Raw genomic sequence first — 21570 nt, 5'->3', positions numbered from 1 at the left:
CAGTACAACAAAAATGCAGGTAAACGAGGTACTACGTTATGGAGTACAAAATTTGAAAGGTTGTATCGTGGACTATAGTTGTGTTTCAGGACCATAGTTACGGGAAATGACGGTACTTTATTTACAAGTCATGTATAATGTGAAATTAATATTCTTATCTATATTTGGAATACGATTATTTTTTAAAATAACAGTTTTGATATTGCATATTGAGTACATAATTATTTTGAGGTTTTTAATTATGGTAGGTCTACATATTTGTGTACATACCCAGAAACAAAATTCAGGTGGCCCAAATTCTGTTTCTGAGTCTGTAAATGATTTTGGAATCAATATTACATAAAAATCCGGTCTCTAGTTATAAATATAAAATGTCTGTTCTACTCTCTGCTAATTCATTCATAGTTTTCTGCTCAAGGGCAGGTCTTTCACTGCTAATGCAGCATTCTCCCATATTTCCTATTTTCCGCCTTCCTCTTACATTAGTCCCCACATACGATCCATATATCTTAATGTTGTCTGTCATGTGATATTTGTTTGGCCTCGAACTTTTCTTCCGTTCATTATTCCTCCCATTGCATCATCCTTCAGTAGGTAGCTTCCTCTTTCTCACCTTCTGATCAATTTCAGTATTATACTTTCTTCAGAATAGTTATTTTATTGGTATTGTGTGTAAATTCTTCTTCTCCATGTTTTCTTCAGTAGTTTATTTCATAAATAATTGAACTTATTTATATATGCGCTTCAAGTAGTTAATGATGGCATTTTGAAAACCTCAATTGTTTTATATGACGTTAATGACAGTCACGCTTGATTTTAAATTTATTAGATGGCCGGTTAACTGCAGCCTGTGTTATACCAGAATTTGGTGGTGACGGCTAGGTAGTGGTTGCCAATATTGGTGGAACCAATCGGTAATAACAGCTGCGTAGCTGTTTACAACAGGCGGGGCTCCTTCCCTAACGCCTGTGTGGAGGTTGAGGACTAAAGATTTTAATTAACGTCTCAGCTACTGATGGCTGTTTGAGGGTTTTCGTATTCTTTTTAAACAACATGGCTGACAGTGTAGGGAGAGTGAACATTGCTACATCCTTGTAGCTCGCTTTTTGATAAACTTGATTTATAAGGGCGTTCAACTACCAAGTACATGGAAATAGTGGGCGATTCAATAGACTGAAGGATGTTCGAAAAGTCATAACCTGTTTTATGAAGTGTATTCAGTTATGTAGGATATATGTCTTGTTAAGTCTACAATATTCTGTACAGTGACAAATAGAGTGGAGATTTACACGAGTGTATCGGTTAAAGGAGAGTGCTACGTGTGTGAGAGGAACTTCATCCCTACAAAACCAAGCTTCCTAGCTTGAGCTCGAAAAGGATCAACAAATATAGTTTATCGCACTTGTATATCTGTATTGTAACAATACGTACATCATTTTAAACAGTGGTCTGATGTAATGGGTGTGTCGCAACCTTGGAGGCATTTGGAAGCAGTGGTCGTGAGTTTCAGTCCCGCCTAGGGCATAGGTGTTTGTCGTTTACATCACCCTGCATTGTGCTAGATGGAGGCCCGGAACTGCTTATTTTGACACTGTTTGTTTATTTAAAGCAGTGGTTGCCAAACACCATGAAATTATGACGTAATAGAAATGCAACCCGCACACCACTATCGCTGGGAGAGGGGTGGAGTGGGTATCTCCTCAGGTAATGCAGTGAATAACAGTGCAGAGACGGACTGTGACCAAAAAACGAAAGCAATATAATATTCTTCTACTTATTAACCATACACATGTTTTCCATGTTAATTTTTTATCCTCCTAGTAATCATTTTTGTATTAATAAAATAAAATAAATTTATTTTCTTATTTTCCATAGAAAGAGCGTGTACTTTACATCAGCAGATATTTGAAATTAGAAAAACATACCAGGCTGGTCACGAAGTTTTAAATTACACTACATACTTAAAAAAAAACGTTGAAGTATTTTACTCCGATTAAGACATAGAAACCGATATTTTTATTGTTTATTTATTAATGAAATATTCAAATTACACTCATACGTAGAAAAAAAACGTGGAAGTATTTTACCCTGATTAAGACATATAGACTAAGCCGTTACTTTTTATTGTTCGTTTATTATTCAAGTTACAGGTAAGGGCGTGGTAGTCTTCATAACAAGAAAAATAATGACAACGTACATTGTTCTTTTATACTTCATTTAAAGTTTCAGAACATATTAATTATCTCATATTTTTGCCATCTGCACAAAATAAATACTTTTCCTTCCATGCTCCTTAAAATTAAGTTTTTACTTACTATCTGTTTTCGAAAAGACATCGAAACATATTATTATTATTATTATTATTATTATTATTATTATTATTATTATTATTATTATTATCATCATTATCAATAATTGTCTTACTTTTTTATACTTTGTATGTCTCATTTATTTTAACCTGCTGTTCATATTTTATTATGCTTTTTCCTTTCTTTCTGTATGTTATATATTATGTCTGATTTCTACTTACTCGTTGTTTACATTTTATTATTATTATCTTATTCAGTTTTGTGTGTAAAATTGTAGTGTACTTTGTAAATTTGTAGTGTTTGTGTGACGCAGATTTACTCCTGGTTGAGTGTTAGAGAAGGCCGTATGGCCTTAATTCTGCCAGGTTAAATAAATTATTATTATTATTATTATTATTATTATTATTATTATTATTATTATTACTATTGCTATTATTATTATTATTATTATTATTATTATTATTATTATTATTATTATTATCCTACACATTTGTAACATTACATGTGTACGTCCGCTGCTGATAAATGTCTTTACTTATATCGAAGTGATGGCTGTAAACAGAGGGTGGGGATATGATGTCATGGTTACGCTTGAGTGGAGACAGGGGCATGTGTCGCGACACAGCTTTTGGCGATCACTGATTTAAAGGATGATTCAGGAGCAAAGGGTCATACGTTGGGGAATGGTAGTATGGACTATTCTAAACGAAAAATATTATATAAATATGTCTTATTCGTAGCCTTTTTTGAGAAAACTAATCGAAACCACGAAGAACGGGAACAGTGCATGTGATAATAAATTAAGGGTACGTGCAAGACGGAGCCTGGTTGGTAGTTGGTAGCCTGATCTATTACCTAGTCGGAAGGAATGCCCGAAAGTTAAGCAGTGGAGACGTGCAAGACGAGGTCTGGTCGTTAGCCCGTTGGTAGCTCGTAGAATGAATCCCCTCATTTTTCCAGCTACAAACCACCTAAATGTCTTTACTGCGCATGCGTCCGTAGAACTTTCGGTTTTGTTTGTGAGTATATGATCTGAAATATGTGTGATTTTTATATATAAAATTTAATAATGCATTGATATAAATTTGATGTATTTTCAAGACTTTAAATTCTAAAAAACAATTTATCAGTAGGATAATCAATGTTTACAAATTTTGAAATCAGGCGCAACCCGACTACCAAAGCCCATATCTTATTGTGAAATTGTGAGATGAAGTAGGAGTTGAAATGGATACTAATAAAGGTAAAGGTAGCTCCTTCACATGCCATAAAGGCACTTCGGGGGCATGGAGATAGAGCCCCAAGCTTTCTTGATCTCGTCACTAGAATGAGGTGGTGTAAAGTGGATACCAGTAATAAGTAACTTTGTAAATTAATAATTGATATTTTACGATTTTAGAAACAATATAATTACCGGTACTGACCTTTTGGCAGTTAACACATATTATTTTATGAATGCTATATGTGTATCAGAATGAACTATATGGGATTTAATGAAAGGGTTTATTGTGACGCTTTCCAGAAAAGTGGAATTATTTACGTGGTTGAATAATTGCGTACTTACGTGGTTATTTCCGTACTAAAAATACTCAGATATCTAAGGTACGTTTAAGAGAACCTGAAGACCAATACAATCCATCCTGGCACTTTTATAAATTGTTACTGTTTTTTAAAGACAATTTTGAAAAAGCAGAGTAAGTGAAAACATTGCAATAAGTTAGTTTAATAAGGCCATTGAAATGTTTTATTTTTTAAAACGTTTGTATTTCGGCCAAATTGGATCAGAAATTGGGAAAAGTAATTAAGTCACATTTTTTTTTTTTTTTTTTTTTGGCGAAAACGAATTGACGCCATAATGCTCTCGAAGGCAAGACGCTTCTTTCTGTAGAAGAATGGGTCAGATCTGACGCACGTATACATAAAATCCATGGCGTCTAAGTTTTATTTCATTTGAAAAAGGTTAGCTACAAGTCTTTCACTGAGTACGGACCTGGTACCTTTTTTGCATGAATGAAATCTTATAGACAGTAATGTAAAACATTGGATTATGGTATAAAACTGGATTATGCTAAACAACTGATTAAATGTTGTTATTTAACGTAATATGGAATACAGTGACTATAAACTGTAAATACAAATTCATTGGAAAAACGTGCTAAGTCGACAAAACTGATTGCAGAGAAAATGATACTTGTGTGTGTGCATGGATAAATATATAATAGGATGCGAAACTGCGGTCAGCACCATCTGGATTTGGGGGTTTGAAATAAGGTGATCAGCGCCCAACGTCGTAGGTAGTGAATATTAGAACTACGTGTTGGGTACATTACCGAGAGTTCTCTATTTATCCGTTCGAGATATTGCTGTACGGGAGAGTCGAAGATGAAGATGGCGGACTGAAACTTGCTAATAAGTGAACATAAAGTGATACGTGTGTGTATAAGCAGTGTATGTTAAACAGTGATGTTTATGGACGTTGTAAAAATAGTGTTGTTGAATGTATTGTAAAGTAATAGTAATATAATAAATTGAACTATCTAAGTAGTTCTTGCAGACTTTTCCATACCCAAAGAATACAATCCCAATTATCTAACCTTTTGCTTTATTTTTTGTCTCTGTCTGGTTATATTTTAATCGGGTAGTGTAAAACACATCGTCTCTTTTATCTTCTTGTTGGCTCCGGTAAGAATTTTCAGTAGAATATGCTGTGAGGAATAAAACCGTAAATGTTTTATTTTAAATTGAGTTAGTTTTGAATATCGATGAGGGTGGGAGGGAATACTTTCTGCACAGTTTAACATTTTCGTCACCAAGTGCGCTGCTAAATGCATGGAGTAATTACTCTTTTCGCTACTTGGTGCGCTGCTAGATGTAATAACGCCCCTCCCAGAAATAGATGGCAGCAAGATCAATTTCTACAATAGCGCCTCTAGTATGTGTTACCGGAAACTCATTAAGTTTCGCATCTTATTATATATTTATTCATGGTGTGTGTGTGTTTAACGTTGGACAGTTATTTTAATAGAGCTCTATCTATTGCATACAATTTCACCAAAAAAATATCGATAAATGTCAGTACAAATAGTTTTTTTTTTTGTGATTATCTGAGAAGTAGCTCCAATGGACTTGGCATATTTTTCAAATTTCTGATTCCATTATGTGTCGAAGAGTACACTTTGTACCAGAGTTTAAGACGAGACTTGCATATCACAGCAACTGTCTTCCTCAGAGGAACATGCTCTGTGAAGGCCATAAGATGAAGTGTAGTGAGACCGTTAAAACAAATGTTTTCTCTTATATAACTTGAGTTTAGCTATCGGCCGGTGTGAATATGAAGGTGCTTCATGTTTTATTTTCAATTTATAAGCTACCGACGGGTGTTGATTATACTTATGGCCCTTGTTACAGGTTCTTCAACACAGTGGATGCCTTCCTAAATGAGTCGGATGAACAAGGTATGTTGTACTGCATAATGCTGTTATGGATATAAATAAGAGGGAGAGATTCGATATGGGCACCCTGGTGTTTAGTATGCGTGGCTCGGGGCAATCTCCCCGACTCTAGTCAACACCCTCTCTCGCACTTCCATGACTTCGCAATCGGTGTAGAGTAATAGCCTATTACTCGTTATAGCCTAATAATCGATTTCAGTGTCATGACGCCAACGCATCTTGCTTTAAAAGCGTATAGAATGGCGTGGAACGAGATTACAAAGTTGATGTTGTTAGAGTACTTGTACTGAAGTATTTTATAATGCAGGAGGTTTTTCTTATGAAATCATATTATCTAACTTTTAGTTGCTACATTAGACGAACATCTAGTTCATCGGCCTTATCGTGTCGGGTACTTGGAATCAAACCCCGGCGGTTTGGAATAAAATTCGTGAAGGACAAGTGCAGTGTTGGAGTAAATTCTTTCTCTGGGTATTTCAATTTCTCTTACCATTTTAATTGGTTATTTAACGACGCTGTAACAACCAGCGTCGATAGAATTGGTGACAGCGACATGGTATTTGGAGAAGATTCGCCATAGATTACCTCACATTCGCCTTATAGTTGGCGAAAACCTTATAAAAAACCCAACCAGGAAATCAGCCCAAGCGGGAATTCAAGCCACGCCGGACCGTAACTCCGGATCGGCAGTCAAATGCGCTACCGCCTGAGCTATGCCGGTGTCTCTCCCTATCATAATGCATCCTTTTTTCACCCACTGTCGTCGTAAAATTAGTGGACAATGTCGTCCAATGAACTGCAGGTGCATCAGTTACGCATCTGTTAGCTGTATGCCTAGATGTGGTGTACTGAATTAGGGATAGGGCATATTTGACATCCATAGTTGTTGCATCATCCATTCTTAATATAATGTGTAGTAGTTGCATTGGGTTCTGTATGATTCTAAATCCTGTTTTAGTTTTTACCTGGTAATATATACAGATTCATCTCTTACGGTCTTGCTAATAAACCGTGTATAGTTTTTATATGAGAGTTATGCAGAGTTGAGACAGAAAAAGTTACTAATAAACCATGCATAAGCGATGGATGTATAAACAGTCTGTAACTATACAATGGGAATTGCTTTGCAGTAGTTATATACACGAAACCCCTTGTTTAAGCGTTGTATAGAGAGAAAAAATGGCCGCCCCTCTAACAGCTGTTTGTATCAACTGTCACTTTATGATGATGGTAGCCTTGTAACCACAGAAGAACAAATCAAAGCACAGAATAATTAGAATAATATTGCTGTAGCTTGTACCCTTTGACCAAAATATAGTGTGGTAGTCGATCAGAGCCAGTTGTACTATCGATACTTAACACGGCACACTAGAGCGCTCTACCGGATACAATAGAGAACCTCAGATATTCTAATATCTTTCGTAATGAAGTAATGACGAAATTATGACGTAGCTGTGTAACAGTTATACTGTTAGACACGACGTATATAGTGATTATTAGTAAGGAATTTACATACGACTTGTAAACGAGCTACTCATTGTATAAATATAAGATAGTTAAGCGTCTGTATATAGAGTTTTTATTAGTAAGACCGTTAGTGTATTAATGATTAATGATATGTAAATTTACATTGTTAAGCTTCAGTATTCTCCTCCCTCCCTTTTTAGAACCTAAGTTTCAAAACCGAGAGATAAATCTGCTTTGCATATAGGCTTAATTCTTAGTAATCCCATTCTAAAATGTATGTTTTCCCCAACTTGTAAGGTTGCCATATGACAAAGAATAATGGAAATAATTACAGTCGAATAAAACATAAGAAATCAGGAATTTTATGATATGGTGATCAATGTAAGGCAATATTGCGCAATGGTGCTAATATACGTGGTATAAATTTTAACTACAATATGCTGAATTACAATTACACTTTTAGTTACACACTTTTTATTCGTATGTGAATTGGACGTGTTCTCATCTCTTTAAAAGTTTATCATTAATAATTTCACTAAATTGTTTGTGGAGTTTTGTGTTATTTGTCTTATTAAATATGAAAAATGCACACTTCATGGTTTAAAATTAATTCTTAAAAAGTTTATATTTTTTATCTTAAAATTTTGAAAGTTAATATCAAAATTGTGCTCCAAACGTTTCATGGAATGCGCGTGTAGGAATAAAATGTAGACTACTGTATATATCCATTTCAGTGAATTACTGTATCTGGTATTTTATTTTGTCATAATTTGGGCCCAAAATTTGTTTAACTGTTCTCGAATTTAAGTTGTTGCAACAATGGTATTTCTACATACAAAACATGAAAATTGTGCATCAATTACAAAAAAAAAAAAAGTATCTCCTCCCCTTAACCAGGTTTGTTTATTATGCTAAAATGGCTAAGTAATAAGATTAAAAGAATATATTTTAATTGTTTTGCTCCAAATGTAATATATCATTTCTAATCGCCATTGTAACATCAAAGAAGCTAGCAAACAATCGTTTTGCAATATTGCATAGCTGCATTTTGCTATAAATATTGGTACGCACGTGGGGATATTCAACAGACTTCAGAGTTATTGATGGCGCTGTTTCTCTATTACAACGTGTTGTAGGCACCGTTAGCCTCCTGCTGTGCCAGTGAGGTATTTCGCACTTCAGTATGATTATACAGATACCAGCCATTCAGTTAATACAGGATTCCCCATTCCGCAATGAGTAGCACATTGCACCATAAAACAGTCATTATTAGGAATATCAATTCAGGCATTCGCTTTCGCTCTTGCAATTTCGGATTTAATGCTTTGACGCTTCAGCACATTCAGGTAAAAGTGAGTTTGATGTAGCATGGTGACTTCTAACCTTTTCCCTCATAAACCGTCTATGAAACAGCTCCTGCTATGAAAACTAAATTATTATACGCCCTACAGAAATGTATGTGTTCTATGTATTCCAATTATCATCATTCATTTACGCCACATATCAAGACAAAGTTTTCTAGTTCTTCATCTGGATTCAAGGCGACAGTCGTACAATTTCAGAATCCTGTCCTGTCTTCTTTCTTCCTCATTATACGAACTAGGGAAGATAGTATTGCACCTCTGAAACTAATAAATTTCGAGATTTTCATGGAAATACACACTTTAAGCATCCTCGGTATCGTCTGTGGTTTGAGATTTTCACAGTGATCAGCGTGATGCAAGGTTTTTTAATATTTTCATCGTATCGTAGTTGTAGAGACATCCAACGGTTCATAGTAAGACACCAGCTTCATCATCTGGGAAGGAAAGACAGGAGGAACTCTATCTGTTAGATCTGTTGGTAATAGATCCAGTAGTTTTCCCTTTCCTATCTTTGCTGATTATAGAGCCCGTATGTAGCTCCGAAACGTAGGATGTATCTACTGGGTGTTTAGTTCAAAGTGTGTCATGGCTCGCTGTATGCCGTCATGTGACTAGCCGATGAGCCTAGAGAATTCAATCTTCCTACACTTCCGCAGAGGCGTATTATCTATGTGCCAGAGAAGTTGCCTGGCAAGTACGGCGTTCATTCTGAAGATTACTTACCGATACTTACGGTAACGCCTGTAGTGGCAGGAATGTGAACTGTTTGGAAACACGTACTGAGGTGAGTTCTTTCTTACTGTCGGGAAATGGGGAGAGGGTCAAAACTATTACTTACGTATTTGTTGACATTAACGTCGACGGTCAACATGGACACGGAGCATTTGATTTGTGTTGTGGAATGTTGCCGTACGCAACCGATGATAACAATGATAACAAATACCCTGCGTAAGACTTGCCCGCGCAAAACACAGTTCGAAAGAGGTTATGGTAGCACACACACCGTACAGACCACCATCTGTTGCTACGACGTTCAAGTTATACCGTATACGTTCTCAAGTTCAGATTGAACGCCTTGATTAATAGTGTAACTTTTTATTTACTAACAACAATGTAACTTTATTATCTCAACAATAGGATTTGCTCTCCACACAGTAACACAGTATTCGTTAGTGCACTCCACCGACGACAATGACAATTTACTTGGACTATTACGAACAACAATGAACTGTTAATCTTAACTAATATTTACAAAGCACTATTTACAAATCAGAACTGTCAGTTCTCAGTTCACAGTTCTTCTAGCTCAGTCACTCGAGTTCACAGTATCTCGAACCACAGACCTTCAGAGACAGTCCACTGTACTCGAACTCAGGTCCCTCCAACTGCGGTTCACTGCACTCGAACTCAGGCCTTCGGATGCTGACACAGTTGCGGACGCACACTCGAGTCGAACTCCGGTACACAAGACTGGCTTGCTTGCTCTGGCTTACTCACTGAATGGCTGAATAAACTGAAAACTGCTCAGGTTCGCTCGCATTTCTTCTTTTATAGCAAAATCATAGTTACGAGAAATTTCTACGGGTGTCCTCTTGAATTATCTGGATATCTCCACTTCGGACGGACTTCTCTGGAAGATTCGGGAGGGTCCGTCCCCCCTTCACTCCGCACGCAGCAGTTGCGCGCGCACCCTCCCCTCGTCGCGTTGACGTAATACACCCCCTCTGCCCTTCAGCATGCAGATGCTCCCCGTACCAGCGTTTCGTCTGCCGCGCGCCCTGCCCCCCAGCGCTCCGCGGAGCCCGCGTCGACCCACACGCGAGCCTCCCTCTTGCGGGACGCTGGTCGTGAGTTCGAATCTCACGTCGCTGTCACAATAGGTAACTTCTCTGACATAAAAGCTGAAACTCGCTTCAAATCGCATGACTCACAACAGTGACGTCATGACACACTTTAAATGAACACCCAGTACTTATGACACGATGCACATATTTAAAAAAACCTCACATCATCCCTGATATTCATAAATTGGTTTTGTACATGCCGTCCGTCCGTCCGGTTGGCTGACTGTCTATCTGTCTGTGTACAGCGATTCTTTCTATACTTACGCTACTAAAAGGGAATTTTGTAGATATTCAATGTCTATGGGTTTATTTATCCAGAAATTATGCACAAGAAATGTAATGATCTTTAGTAAAAGTTAATACTTTACATTCATTTTAAATAGTGGTTTAGTGGCTAGAGCGCTAAACTTATAATTATGTGGACTCGGATTCGATCCCCGGCGTATTCCGATTTATAACTTGTGTCGAGCAAGAGCATGTTCCAGGTAACACAGGGGTTTTCCCCGGTAGCTCCGGTTCCCCTGTGGCATCCCAACTAATCTCCATCATCATCATTTTTAGTAGGTTATTTTACGACCCTTTATCAACATCTTAGGTTATTTAGCGTTGTCATAACAATCGTCCACTTGTCAATAACACAAATCACTTTTGTGGACAATTTCGCATTATAGGTCTGTGAGGCATTGAAAGGGGGGAATAAGGATACGCCACATTTTTTCTGTAAATTATGAAATAACAATTCGTATACTCAAGAAAAATAGAAAGTAAAGAACCCTTTTCCTTTCCGTTCTGAGTACCTTAACTCAGTGTTTTATGTACATCAAGAGCAGTACTTATTTTATTATGGATTTATTAATTTGTCGTACAGAATAATCACTGTAATGTTGGCAATTAATATTTGAAGAGAAAAATTCGCTCCGGCGCCGGGGATCGAACCCGGGTCCTTGGTTCTACGTACCAAGCGCTCTGACCACTGAGTTACGCCGAATTCAATCCACAGCACTGGATCGAATCTTCCTCCTTCAGTGTTTCCCTTTGAGGAAGATTCGATCCGGTGCTGTGGATTGAATTCGGCGTAGCTCAGTGGTCAGAGCGCTTGGTACGTAGAACCAAGGACCCGAGTTCGATCCCCGGCGCCGGAGCGAATTTTTCTCCTCAAATATTAATTGCCAACATTACAGAGATTATTCTGTAGGACAAATTACTAAATCCATAATATTCTCATAGCTAGCAGTGCAACATAACTATGGAATCCCGGTCAAATAAGTTGCTCAGCTGAGTGCGCTTCTAGTATAATGGCAGTTGACACTTGAATTATACGTCAACATATATGCCTAACTTGGAGTCAGGCCACGAAGGGAAACACTGAAGGAGGAAGATTCGATCCGGTGCTGTGGATTGAATTCGGCGTAGCTCAGTGGTCAGAGCGCTTGGTACATAGAACCAAGGACCCGGGTTCGATCCCCGGCGCCGGAGCGAATTTTTCTCCTCAAATATTAAGTACTTATTCTGGCTAGATAGTAACACCATTATCATCACCAACGCATAGTCACCAAATATCATGAACACCTCTTTATATTTACCATTGCCCTTATCACCACCATCATAATCACCGCCACCGTCATTATTATGAACAACGTCATTTTTATCATCACCCCTTCATTATTATCACAGCTACCGTCATATCTCCGTCATCACGGGCATTGCCACCATTATTACCACCATAATAATTACACTAGTCGACAAATTGAAACTTTTTTCGTGTATCTGGTATGTAATTGGATGGATTTACCTAATTTTGGGATGCTGAATTTAGTGGAAAAATCAGTTTATATCACGTCGCATTTTATAGATACACAGCACTAACACAAAGACAGTAATACGATATTGGTAAAATGGACCATTTTAAATTCTTGCATATCATAACACGTAGAATCCCACTAAAGTTTTCTTGGTAACATAAAAAAACTTATAAACCAACAAAATCACGTTTCAGCACGCACTAGGCTACAGGGCTGACGTCGCTAGCTGAGTCGCCTCTACCAGCCAATGCCAGTAGCCTACGCTTTTCGCACAACTAATACCTCTGCCATATAGTGACTCTTTTGAAAACTTCTTCCACCATATAATGATTCAAATACAGAGATTAACCATCATAATTCTGATTTATTATACACTATCCCTGAAAAATTGAGAACATTAGCAGTCTAAAAATATTATAAAATCCGTATAAAACCTGAAATATCTCAAGATCCTTACAACAATTCTGAAGGCCGTGTCGGATTCTACAATAAAAAATTGATATATCACATACCAGATGCAAAATGATTGTTAACTAGTGTTATTATACTACCACCACCGTCGTTATTTTTTTAGTCGGCTATTTAACGGTGTTGTTTCAAGTACCAGGTTATTTAGCGTCCATGGTGATAGCGAGATGTAGCCGAGAATTTATCATACATTAACTGATACTTATAGCAGGGTTTAAGCCACAGTCGCATTTGTCACATTATGCTACTCGACTTTTAAAAATGCAACATACTTTGAATGTAAATGTGCAGAAATGCGACAACCACATTGCACTTCAGAAACGAAGATGGTAATGGAGAAAATGAAATCAGAGATGTGTTTAACTAACCTGAATTTAAATGAAATGCTAATGGTATGGACACGTTAAAAAAGTTTTGAGGAATAGATGTTCGGGAATTGATTTCAAAGAGTTGATGCAATTCATGTAAGTTAAGTGAACAGTTTCTTCTAATTGATTTATGTAATTCCATCGCATACTGCAAATTGTGAGCGAGGATTTAGTTGCTTGTATCGTGTAAAAACTGGAATTAGAAACCGTATTTCAGTAAAAAAGATTTAGCACTTTGCTAACAATAAATCTTGAAGAGCCTACTAGTAAAGAATTTGACTGTTTAGTGTGCCCATAAAATAACGTATTTTAATGTGATGTAAATTCAGCAGTATATTTATTCTAAACATACCTACGTCTAATGATTTACTTGACATAAGTATATCAATAGTGTGATAAGATGAATTGAAAGTAATAAAACTCCAAGAAACAAATTACATACTATAACGTTTTGTGTAGGTTTTTTAATTTGTTTATTTAACGACGCTGTATCAACTACGAGGTTATTTAGCGTCGATGAGATTGGTGATAGCGAGATGATATATGGCGAGATGAGGCCGAGGATTCGCCATAGATTATCTGGCATTCACCTTACGATTAGGGAAAACCTCGGAAAAAATCCCACCATGTAATCACCCCAAACGGGGATCGAATCCGCGCAACTTTAGATCGGCAGGCAAGCCTTAACCGACTGAGCCACGCGGGTGGCCAACTTTTTGTTTCTGCATACTTTATTAATTTTATATTTCTGAGCAATTATTTGTAATATTGCACAATCATTTCGCAATTTGCGCAAATATAATTTTTCATTTGTGCTTTTTTGCGACAATTATTTATTTTATAGCTTAAACCCTGCCTTACAGTTGAGGAAAACCTCGGAAAAAACCCAACCAGGTAATCAACCCAAGTTGAAATGGAACCCAGGCTCGAGCGCAGCCCCGGATCTCCAGATCTCTACGTTAGATGTGGAAGGAAAGTAGGTCGTATGAGATGCCCTTAGGAACACATTACTGTAGCGAACTTGTCACCTAACCAATAAAAAGAGTTTCTTCAGTATAGGAGTCCGTATGAGTGCATAGGAAGGTCCTTTCTTGTGATTTGTAGGTTTCCTGGCGCCAGAGTACAGTGGTAGCTACATCGAGACCGTGATCGAGAAGTGACTGGGCGGCTTGTAGTAGTGAAGTGCCCCTTCTGAATTTGGTCATCGCAGCCAGTCACGTTGAAATGTGACACCGAGCCGTGCCTTGTCGCTGCGTGGATTCTTGATTGGACGCAGTGTTGACAACCATTCCGACTTCTGCATCCATCAATATTATTTTGGAATTCATTACCGCGTCATATATACTGGAATTACGAAGGTTGCGGATGCACACGCTCCCCTCTTGTTCAAGGCAAGGGAATTCAGATAAGATGAAATGTGTGGAGGCTAAGATCTTTCGTTAGCGCCCACTTGTGGTGGTCCTTCTTGCTTGTCTACATTAGACGAATATAAATGTAAAGAAAAGAGTGTTCTCGAACAAGGTTCTTCAGATGAAAATGAGAAAGGTGGAAAACATTATTTTGGACAAAGAATAGAACGTCGAGTATTGGCTGTAGTTTGCACAAAATTAAAAACATAATTTTGGCGCTCCTGGAAGGCTGAGGTTTTAATTTGAAACTCATCTTCAGAAATGGATATTTTTGCACCTCTAATGTACTGTCCGTAATTGGAATATGGTTTCCTGCCAGTTGGACAAAGTTGAGAGCAGAAGCAGTCAATATTATTAGGTGTGAATATTGGCAGTGCCATTTTTATGGTCCAGCACTAAGAGTTATGTAATCCTGCCAAAACCATTAGTTTAGCACTTCAGTGTTTCTTCGTTATTCTATTTCGTTGCATCATTTGTGAGTGTTTTTATTATTAATGATAGGTTAGAAGATTCTTTTTATCCATTACAACTATGACGGAGTGATCGAATTAGTTCACAATATTACTATCCCAAAATCTTTGAAAGGTTCAGATACCAGTTACATGTAATAGATTGATGGATGGGTGAGCGGGTGGTTGGGAGGATGGATGAATGTCCATTTGCGTCATAGATGTCTAGAGGTGCTTAACGGACGGGACATTGATCATCGCTAAGCACTTAGCCCAGAGAAGCTTTTTGTGCACCCGTTTTGAAATGAACTGCGTACCAACTGTGTTGTCTGGCTAAGCTGGCCTCAATATCCATCACATTGCGTATTCCTCTCCAGCCTTAAAATCCTTATACTATACCTTGCGTGTGTGTGTGTGTGTGTGTGTGTGTGTGTGTGTGTGTGTGTGTGTGTGTGTGTGTGTGTGTGTGAATGATTCAGGTCAAATAGTTAATATTTTAGGAGTGATAGTATGGACTATCCTGAGTAAGAAAGTTGCTGTAAACACGTGTCCAATTTTCAATGGATGGAGATACAGCGTTTGAATGCTACGTATAACAAGCTTTACAAGGATGGGAATGATCATGTTCTTCCAGCATGACGGAGCCTTTATAAATTTTATCTGTCAGGTAACATCATGTAAATTTAATATTTTCCGAGCGATGGATCGGCCGTGGTGTCAGGTATATTCGCCGCAACAACAAGGTTTCCAATATAGTTTTGAGTTAAGATAAAAATGGTTTGCGTTGCTTTCCGGTTAACCCTCTTTTATAATAGTTATTGCACAGTTAAACAATATTTTATAATATAAACTGATACCAGTGTAAAGAGATTTCCAAAGGCCTAGGCTATAGGCCTAGAGATTTTCAAAGGTAAGAGGTACCGTACCTTTAATTGCTGATATTTTCTTAATTTTCTAACAATCTTAAAAATTCTGGCACTGGCTTCTTATACAAGAAATAGGATTTTTTGCATCACTATGACGAGTTTGTTTGTTTTTTATTGTTCTGGTGGCCGTGTTATCACTTGATACTGTCTACAAGATCGCCAGATATTAACCCAGCAGATAATTGACTGTGGGGCTATCTGAAGAAAAGAGTATTCTGGAGCAACCCTACAACAATTTGATGAGTTGAACTCCAGCGCACATCGATATTCCAGAACACAAACTCACAGCTGCTGTATCTATAGGCTACAAGAGAGATTGTTACTTGTACAGTTGTCAAAAAAAAGTGGCCGCACTCGTGAACAGCGAATATTTTCTAAGTTCACTTCGGGTCAACGGCGATGTTACACGATGCATGTGCTTTTAGAAGCAGTTCCGGAACTATGGAATCATTCCATATCTGCGCCTCGTAGATCAGCGATAGAGAACTCTCTTAATGATTTGATGGTTGTGAGTTCGGGCCTTGTTTAATTCTTCATTTTATTTTTTAATCGTTCTTTAGCGATATAAATACTGCATTATTCAAATTATCATTTATATTCTGTTATCGTTATTTATCGATATGAATAATATTCAAGTTATTTATATTTTATTGTTCCTTTAGCGATATATATATATATATATATATATATATATATATATATATATATATTCAAGTTATAATTTGTTATATTCTGTTATCGTTCTTTAGCGACGTGAATAATATTCAAATTATCGTTTGTATTCTGTTTTCATTCATTAGCGATATAAATAATATTCAAATTATCATTTGTATTCTGTTATCGTTCGTTAGCGATATAAATAATATAAATTTAATGTTAGGTTTAGAACAATACAGCTGCCTAATACGATGGTAAGTTTTTTCTTCTTATACTGTTATATTATTACATTATACTATCTTGTAACATAGTAAATTGGAAAGGTGACACGAGGATTTGAGCCTGATACGTTGACATTTCAATTCCGAATTTCGCGACGTCCGACGTTTCTACGTTCTTCCGACTGAGCTATGTCATTTACCTGGTATTAACGTAATTCAGCGCATTGTCAGAAACACTACAACTGAACATTCATTTCAATTATATTCTGAATATTTAATAATGATATAAAAAGGTTACGTTTATGACAATAATATTTGTAGTTGTAATACCAACTGCAACAGCAGCAGTGTTAACAGCAGCAATGATTAAGGACGTATTGCGTGGATACAGTTCAATACAGATTTTTCGAAAACAAATTACGACACTGAGGTCGAGATTATAAAATAATTATATTCTTCTTAACTCTGTGGACTTTATGTTTGAAAATGATATAGTTATTAATGACTCTAACAAGTATTTATATTATTATTTCCTAATTGAAGAATATATATTTTTAGTATAATTAATGTTTTTCTGTTATTTTAAGATCTAGGTATAGGCTAATTCTCTGAGGAAACCACGACGCCATTTCTGCCTGCGACTTTGACTGACATGGCTCCACAAAGAAGTGCAGGAAAGAATGAAAGTATAATACGGGCTATGGTTCATCTTAGTTTTTCGGCATCCGAGGCAGGTAGGCGTTTCAACGTTTCAGAAATGACAGCCCGGAGATGGGTGCAAAATTATCAACGCTCGGCAATTTTGGGCCGAAATTTGGGAGTGGTAGAAGGAAAATTTCAACACCACAACAGGACGCCAGGTTAGTGGCAGAGGTTTCATACCGCTGCTACTTTGAAGGCAGTTGTTAATTTCCCTGGCCACGACCAGACCGTGAGAAATTGTTTAAGGGCCGCCAATTTGAGATCTCGACGTGCCATTCCTAGGGAAGTTCATAAGGAAGAGCATATAGAGGAGCTTTTAGTCTCTGCAGTGGGAAATGGTGATCGGGATTGGAAAAGAGTAACCTTTTCTGATGAAGTCACCTTTTCTATTACAAAGGAAGGACCCACTCTTGTATATCGTCCTCCTGGTACCCGATTCGACCACAGATACGTTGCCATGCGTGCCCGCAGTGGTAGAGTATCTGTGTCGTGTTGGAATTCTTCAATTTCAGCAGGATAATCATCCAGTCCACACATCTCAATTGATTCGGGACTGGTTTGCGAGGAGAAAGGATATTGAATTGATAGACTGGCCTCGTCGCTCTCCGGACTTGAACCCTTTAGAGAATATGTGGGCACAAGTAAAGAAGCGTATGCGGAAAAATTGGCCCAATCCCCTTCCAAGACGCCCTGATGATTTGTGGAAGCTCGTCCTTGGTCCCTGGGATGCCGTGACTGAGAACAGTCGGTATTTGAAAACACTAGTCGATTCCATGCCCACTCTACTGCAAGATGTGATCGAGATGGGAGGAAGATGGACTAAATATTAAATCGTGGCTTTTTTTTTTTTTGAACTTTTAATTGTTTTAATTTTTTAAGGCACACGCCTGTAAGTTTGTTTTGTTTATGCCACGAAAGATATTTTTGTTGAGAATATAATCTTTCTTTCCATTTGCAGCCATAATGTCATAATAAATAATGACACAGTCATGGCATAATACATTCATGAACCTGATGTTAATTACTAAAACAGTCATAAAAGAAATAGAAACAATTATATTTTCTCTCTCTCCTAAAAAAACATAAAAAGCATTAGGTTGTGTTCGAACGCACGACCTTATGAACACTTGCCCGAAACGCTACCATTACGCTACAGATTAACACGCAAAAACTTTCATTCTGCCTGTAGATATCAGGCCACGTGGTCCAACAACATGTAACATCACCTGTCTCCGAATTGTAGCGGAGATACCCGAAGGGAACTTTGTGTCTAGAGAGCGGCCACTTTTTCTTTTGACAACTGTACAAGAACGAAATGCAAGATCTGCGATAAAGTTATGGCAATGGATGGTGATACGAAAAAAATCCCATTTCTTGTGTAATATGCCAGTGCCAGAATTTTTAATATTGTGTAGAAAATGAAGAAAATGTGGGCAATTAAAGTTACCCCATACTTTTGAAAAACCCTATATTTTCCCTATAATTATAATTATGTAGTAAGTCCCGTGTCATAGCATCGTGTTCTAAGGCATCATACTTAGGACTCGCGTTACTGAATGAACATTGGTTCGAGTCCTCATGGGAAAGGCATTTTCTCCTGAAATTTCGTCCGGTCAGTGTATGAGACCGGTGTCCATTCATCATTGTGTTGAATTTAAGGAGCTGCGATAGGGAACGAAATGTAGTATTAAAAACTATTGTAACTATAACGGCTGACCTCACGATACCCCCGCTCTAGTTGGATGATCGTTCATCTCTGCTAAGACATGTGGACGTGAGACTAGCAGCCGGTTTGTCGGCCTTGGTCCTTCATGGGCTGTCGCTTAATTACGTAATAAAATTGCGACTAGATAGATAATCTCTGCATGTTTCATTGAATTCCTTACAACTGTCACCTTCTGCGTACCTCTGGAGAAAGAACTAAGGAAGAGACTAGTGAAGTGCTTTGCGTGAAGTGTAGAATTATATGGGGCAGAAACATGGACATTACGACGAAGTGAAGAGAAGAGAATAGAAGCATTTGAAATGTGGATATGAAGGAGGATGGAGCGTGTGAAATGGACAGACAGAGTAAGAAACGAAGCTGTGTTGGAAAGAGTGGATGAAGAAAGAATGATGCTGAAACTGATCAGGAAGAGGAAAAGGAATTGGCTGGGTCACTGGTTGAGAAGAAACTGCCTATTGAAGGATGCACTGGAAGGAATGGTGAATGGGAGTAGAGTTCGTGGCAGAAGAAGATATCAGATGATAGACGACATTAAGATATATGGATCATAATATGAGAGGACAAAGAGGAAGTCAGAATATAGGAAAGACTGGAGAAAGCTGGGTTTGCAGTAAAAGACCTGCTCTTGAGCAGAACACTGTGATTGAATGAATGTTCTGTATGCTGTGAACTGTTGGTTATACAACACACCTTTATACTATACTCAAATTTCCTTCCATATTCTGCACAGCATGTCACCATCTATTTCAGGCCTGCAGAACTGTAGCTCTTGAGAGCGACTGCTTTCCTCTCCTTTCTTACCCCCACCCACCTTTTCTACCTGTGCGGTCACGGCGTTCTAGTTACGCTCGGCTGCATCAACATTCATTCTCGGGGCGGAAGTCGATCATCCCCAATAGAAGTGGAGTGAGGCTGACGTCATAGTTCCCCTACTTCGCGAGTTCTGCAGGCCTGATCTATCTAGTCGTCTCAGCTCGTGCAGGTTGTTGGCCAAGGGGAGCGTGAACATTGTTTTTTAAGTAGCCCCAGAGGAAAAAGTCACAGTTAAAAGCGTCGTTAAATAATGTGCTACTCCTCAGCAGGGAAGGCTAAATGTTTACTTAGCTGTGAAATCCTCTGGGTGTCTTCCGAGGACGTAGATATGAGAGGCAAGCTTATACATTGTATCAATTTGGAAGAGAGCCCGTATGACGTGTGCGAGGGCATCCGGCTCCCTGAAAGTACGAGAATTACTGACATAGATGAACGGGTACCAGAAATATACGAGGAACAAGAGGGCTAATTGTAACCAATGACCCTAGCGGACGTAGCGGCTTCTTGTTTGGACTGGGCGGGGTTGCTAGCCTCTGACAGCAGCAGCATGCACCGGGGCACGATGCCGCCCGCCCGTCCGCCTTGGGGGTCATTGGTATTGAATCTCGCCTCAAGAGCACTTGTCTAATACAACATCATTACGTATGGGTATAGGATGGCTACCAACTATAGGTATAGGCCAACAAGGCTTGTAAGTGATGCTGGGCATTACTTGACCAACGCTTACTGTGTAGCTAATTTACGCACCAAGTGGCATACTTCGCACGTGACTACAAAATGTTTAGTTTTGGAAGTAGTCCTGACAGACTTTCATAGTATAGTAGAACCCCGTTTATCCGCCACCGTATTAACCGATTGGTGAATTATCCGACTGTCTTCATGTCGCTTTTTTTTTTTTCTATATACGAAGTACTGTACATTATATTACCACGTTATTTTTTCTAGAGAGGGTTATTACGAGACTTTACCCTTACACAGTACGGTCTACTGTTGGAGTTGTCGTGCTGTATAAATTCTATGTAAAATGACTACTTTGCTTTTAAAAAAATCATGTTGTGCTAAGTATTAAAAAAGTACAAATAACTGACTGGTTTGGAGAACGATAAACTGTGGCTCAACTCAGAATACGAGATTGGAGTCTCAAGTGTGTTCAATTTAATAAAAATCAGGATAAAGTGTATAAAGTATGTAAATCTACGACACGAGACCGCCACTATTCCTATTTTTCCACTGACAGCCATTGCAAGGAGTTTCTTTGACCCTTAAAAACCCATTGTTAATAACCAGATTTAAATCAGTGAACTTCTGATCCTCTACCTAGCGTGTTCAATACAAGATCTTGGAGGAAATTACGAAAGTGTAAGCATTATTCACTAAATGTACGAAAATATTTTATAGTACGGATTATCCGATTTTTTCGATTAACCGATCAGTTTACCTCCTTCATTACCACGGATAATAGATGTTCTACTGTACTTGATGAATTATCTATAGTAATGTCACAAGAGGCGGTTTGAGGTTTATCTGGGAAATCTCAGACCTCGAGTGACATTTATTAGGACTATTTCGTGAATAAAATAAAAATGTTAATAA

At 37.9% G+C, this 21570-nt stretch overlaps 1 protein-coding gene and 1 non-coding gene across 4 annotated transcripts in view; both read left to right on the top strand.

Moving 5' to 3' along the window:
• Positions 1–21570, top strand: part of LOC138696603 (RNA/RNP complex-1-interacting phosphatase) — a 364465-nt gene that overhangs the window by 281624 nt on the left and 61271 nt on the right. For all 3 annotated transcript variants that reach the window (XM_069821760.1, XM_069821759.1, XM_069821758.1), the window contains one exon: positions 5718–5764. In XM_069821760.1, the coding sequence (XP_069677861.1) occupies positions 5718–5764 (47 nt within the window). The remainder of the gene's footprint in view (positions 1–5717; positions 5765–21570) is intronic.
• On the top strand, positions 11840–11912 carry TRNAY-AUA (transfer RNA tyrosine (anticodon AUA)). Its single transcript has one exon. It is a non-coding gene; the product is annotated as a tRNA-Tyr (tRNA).

The sequence above is a fragment of the Periplaneta americana genome, chromosome 3 (genome assembly GCF_040183065.1).
Source record: "Periplaneta americana isolate PAMFEO1 chromosome 3, P.americana_PAMFEO1_priV1, whole genome shotgun sequence".
Taxonomy (NCBI): domain Eukaryota; kingdom Metazoa; phylum Arthropoda; class Insecta; order Blattodea; family Blattidae; genus Periplaneta; species Periplaneta americana.
This window is presented reverse-complemented; position numbering and strand designations above follow the sequence as displayed.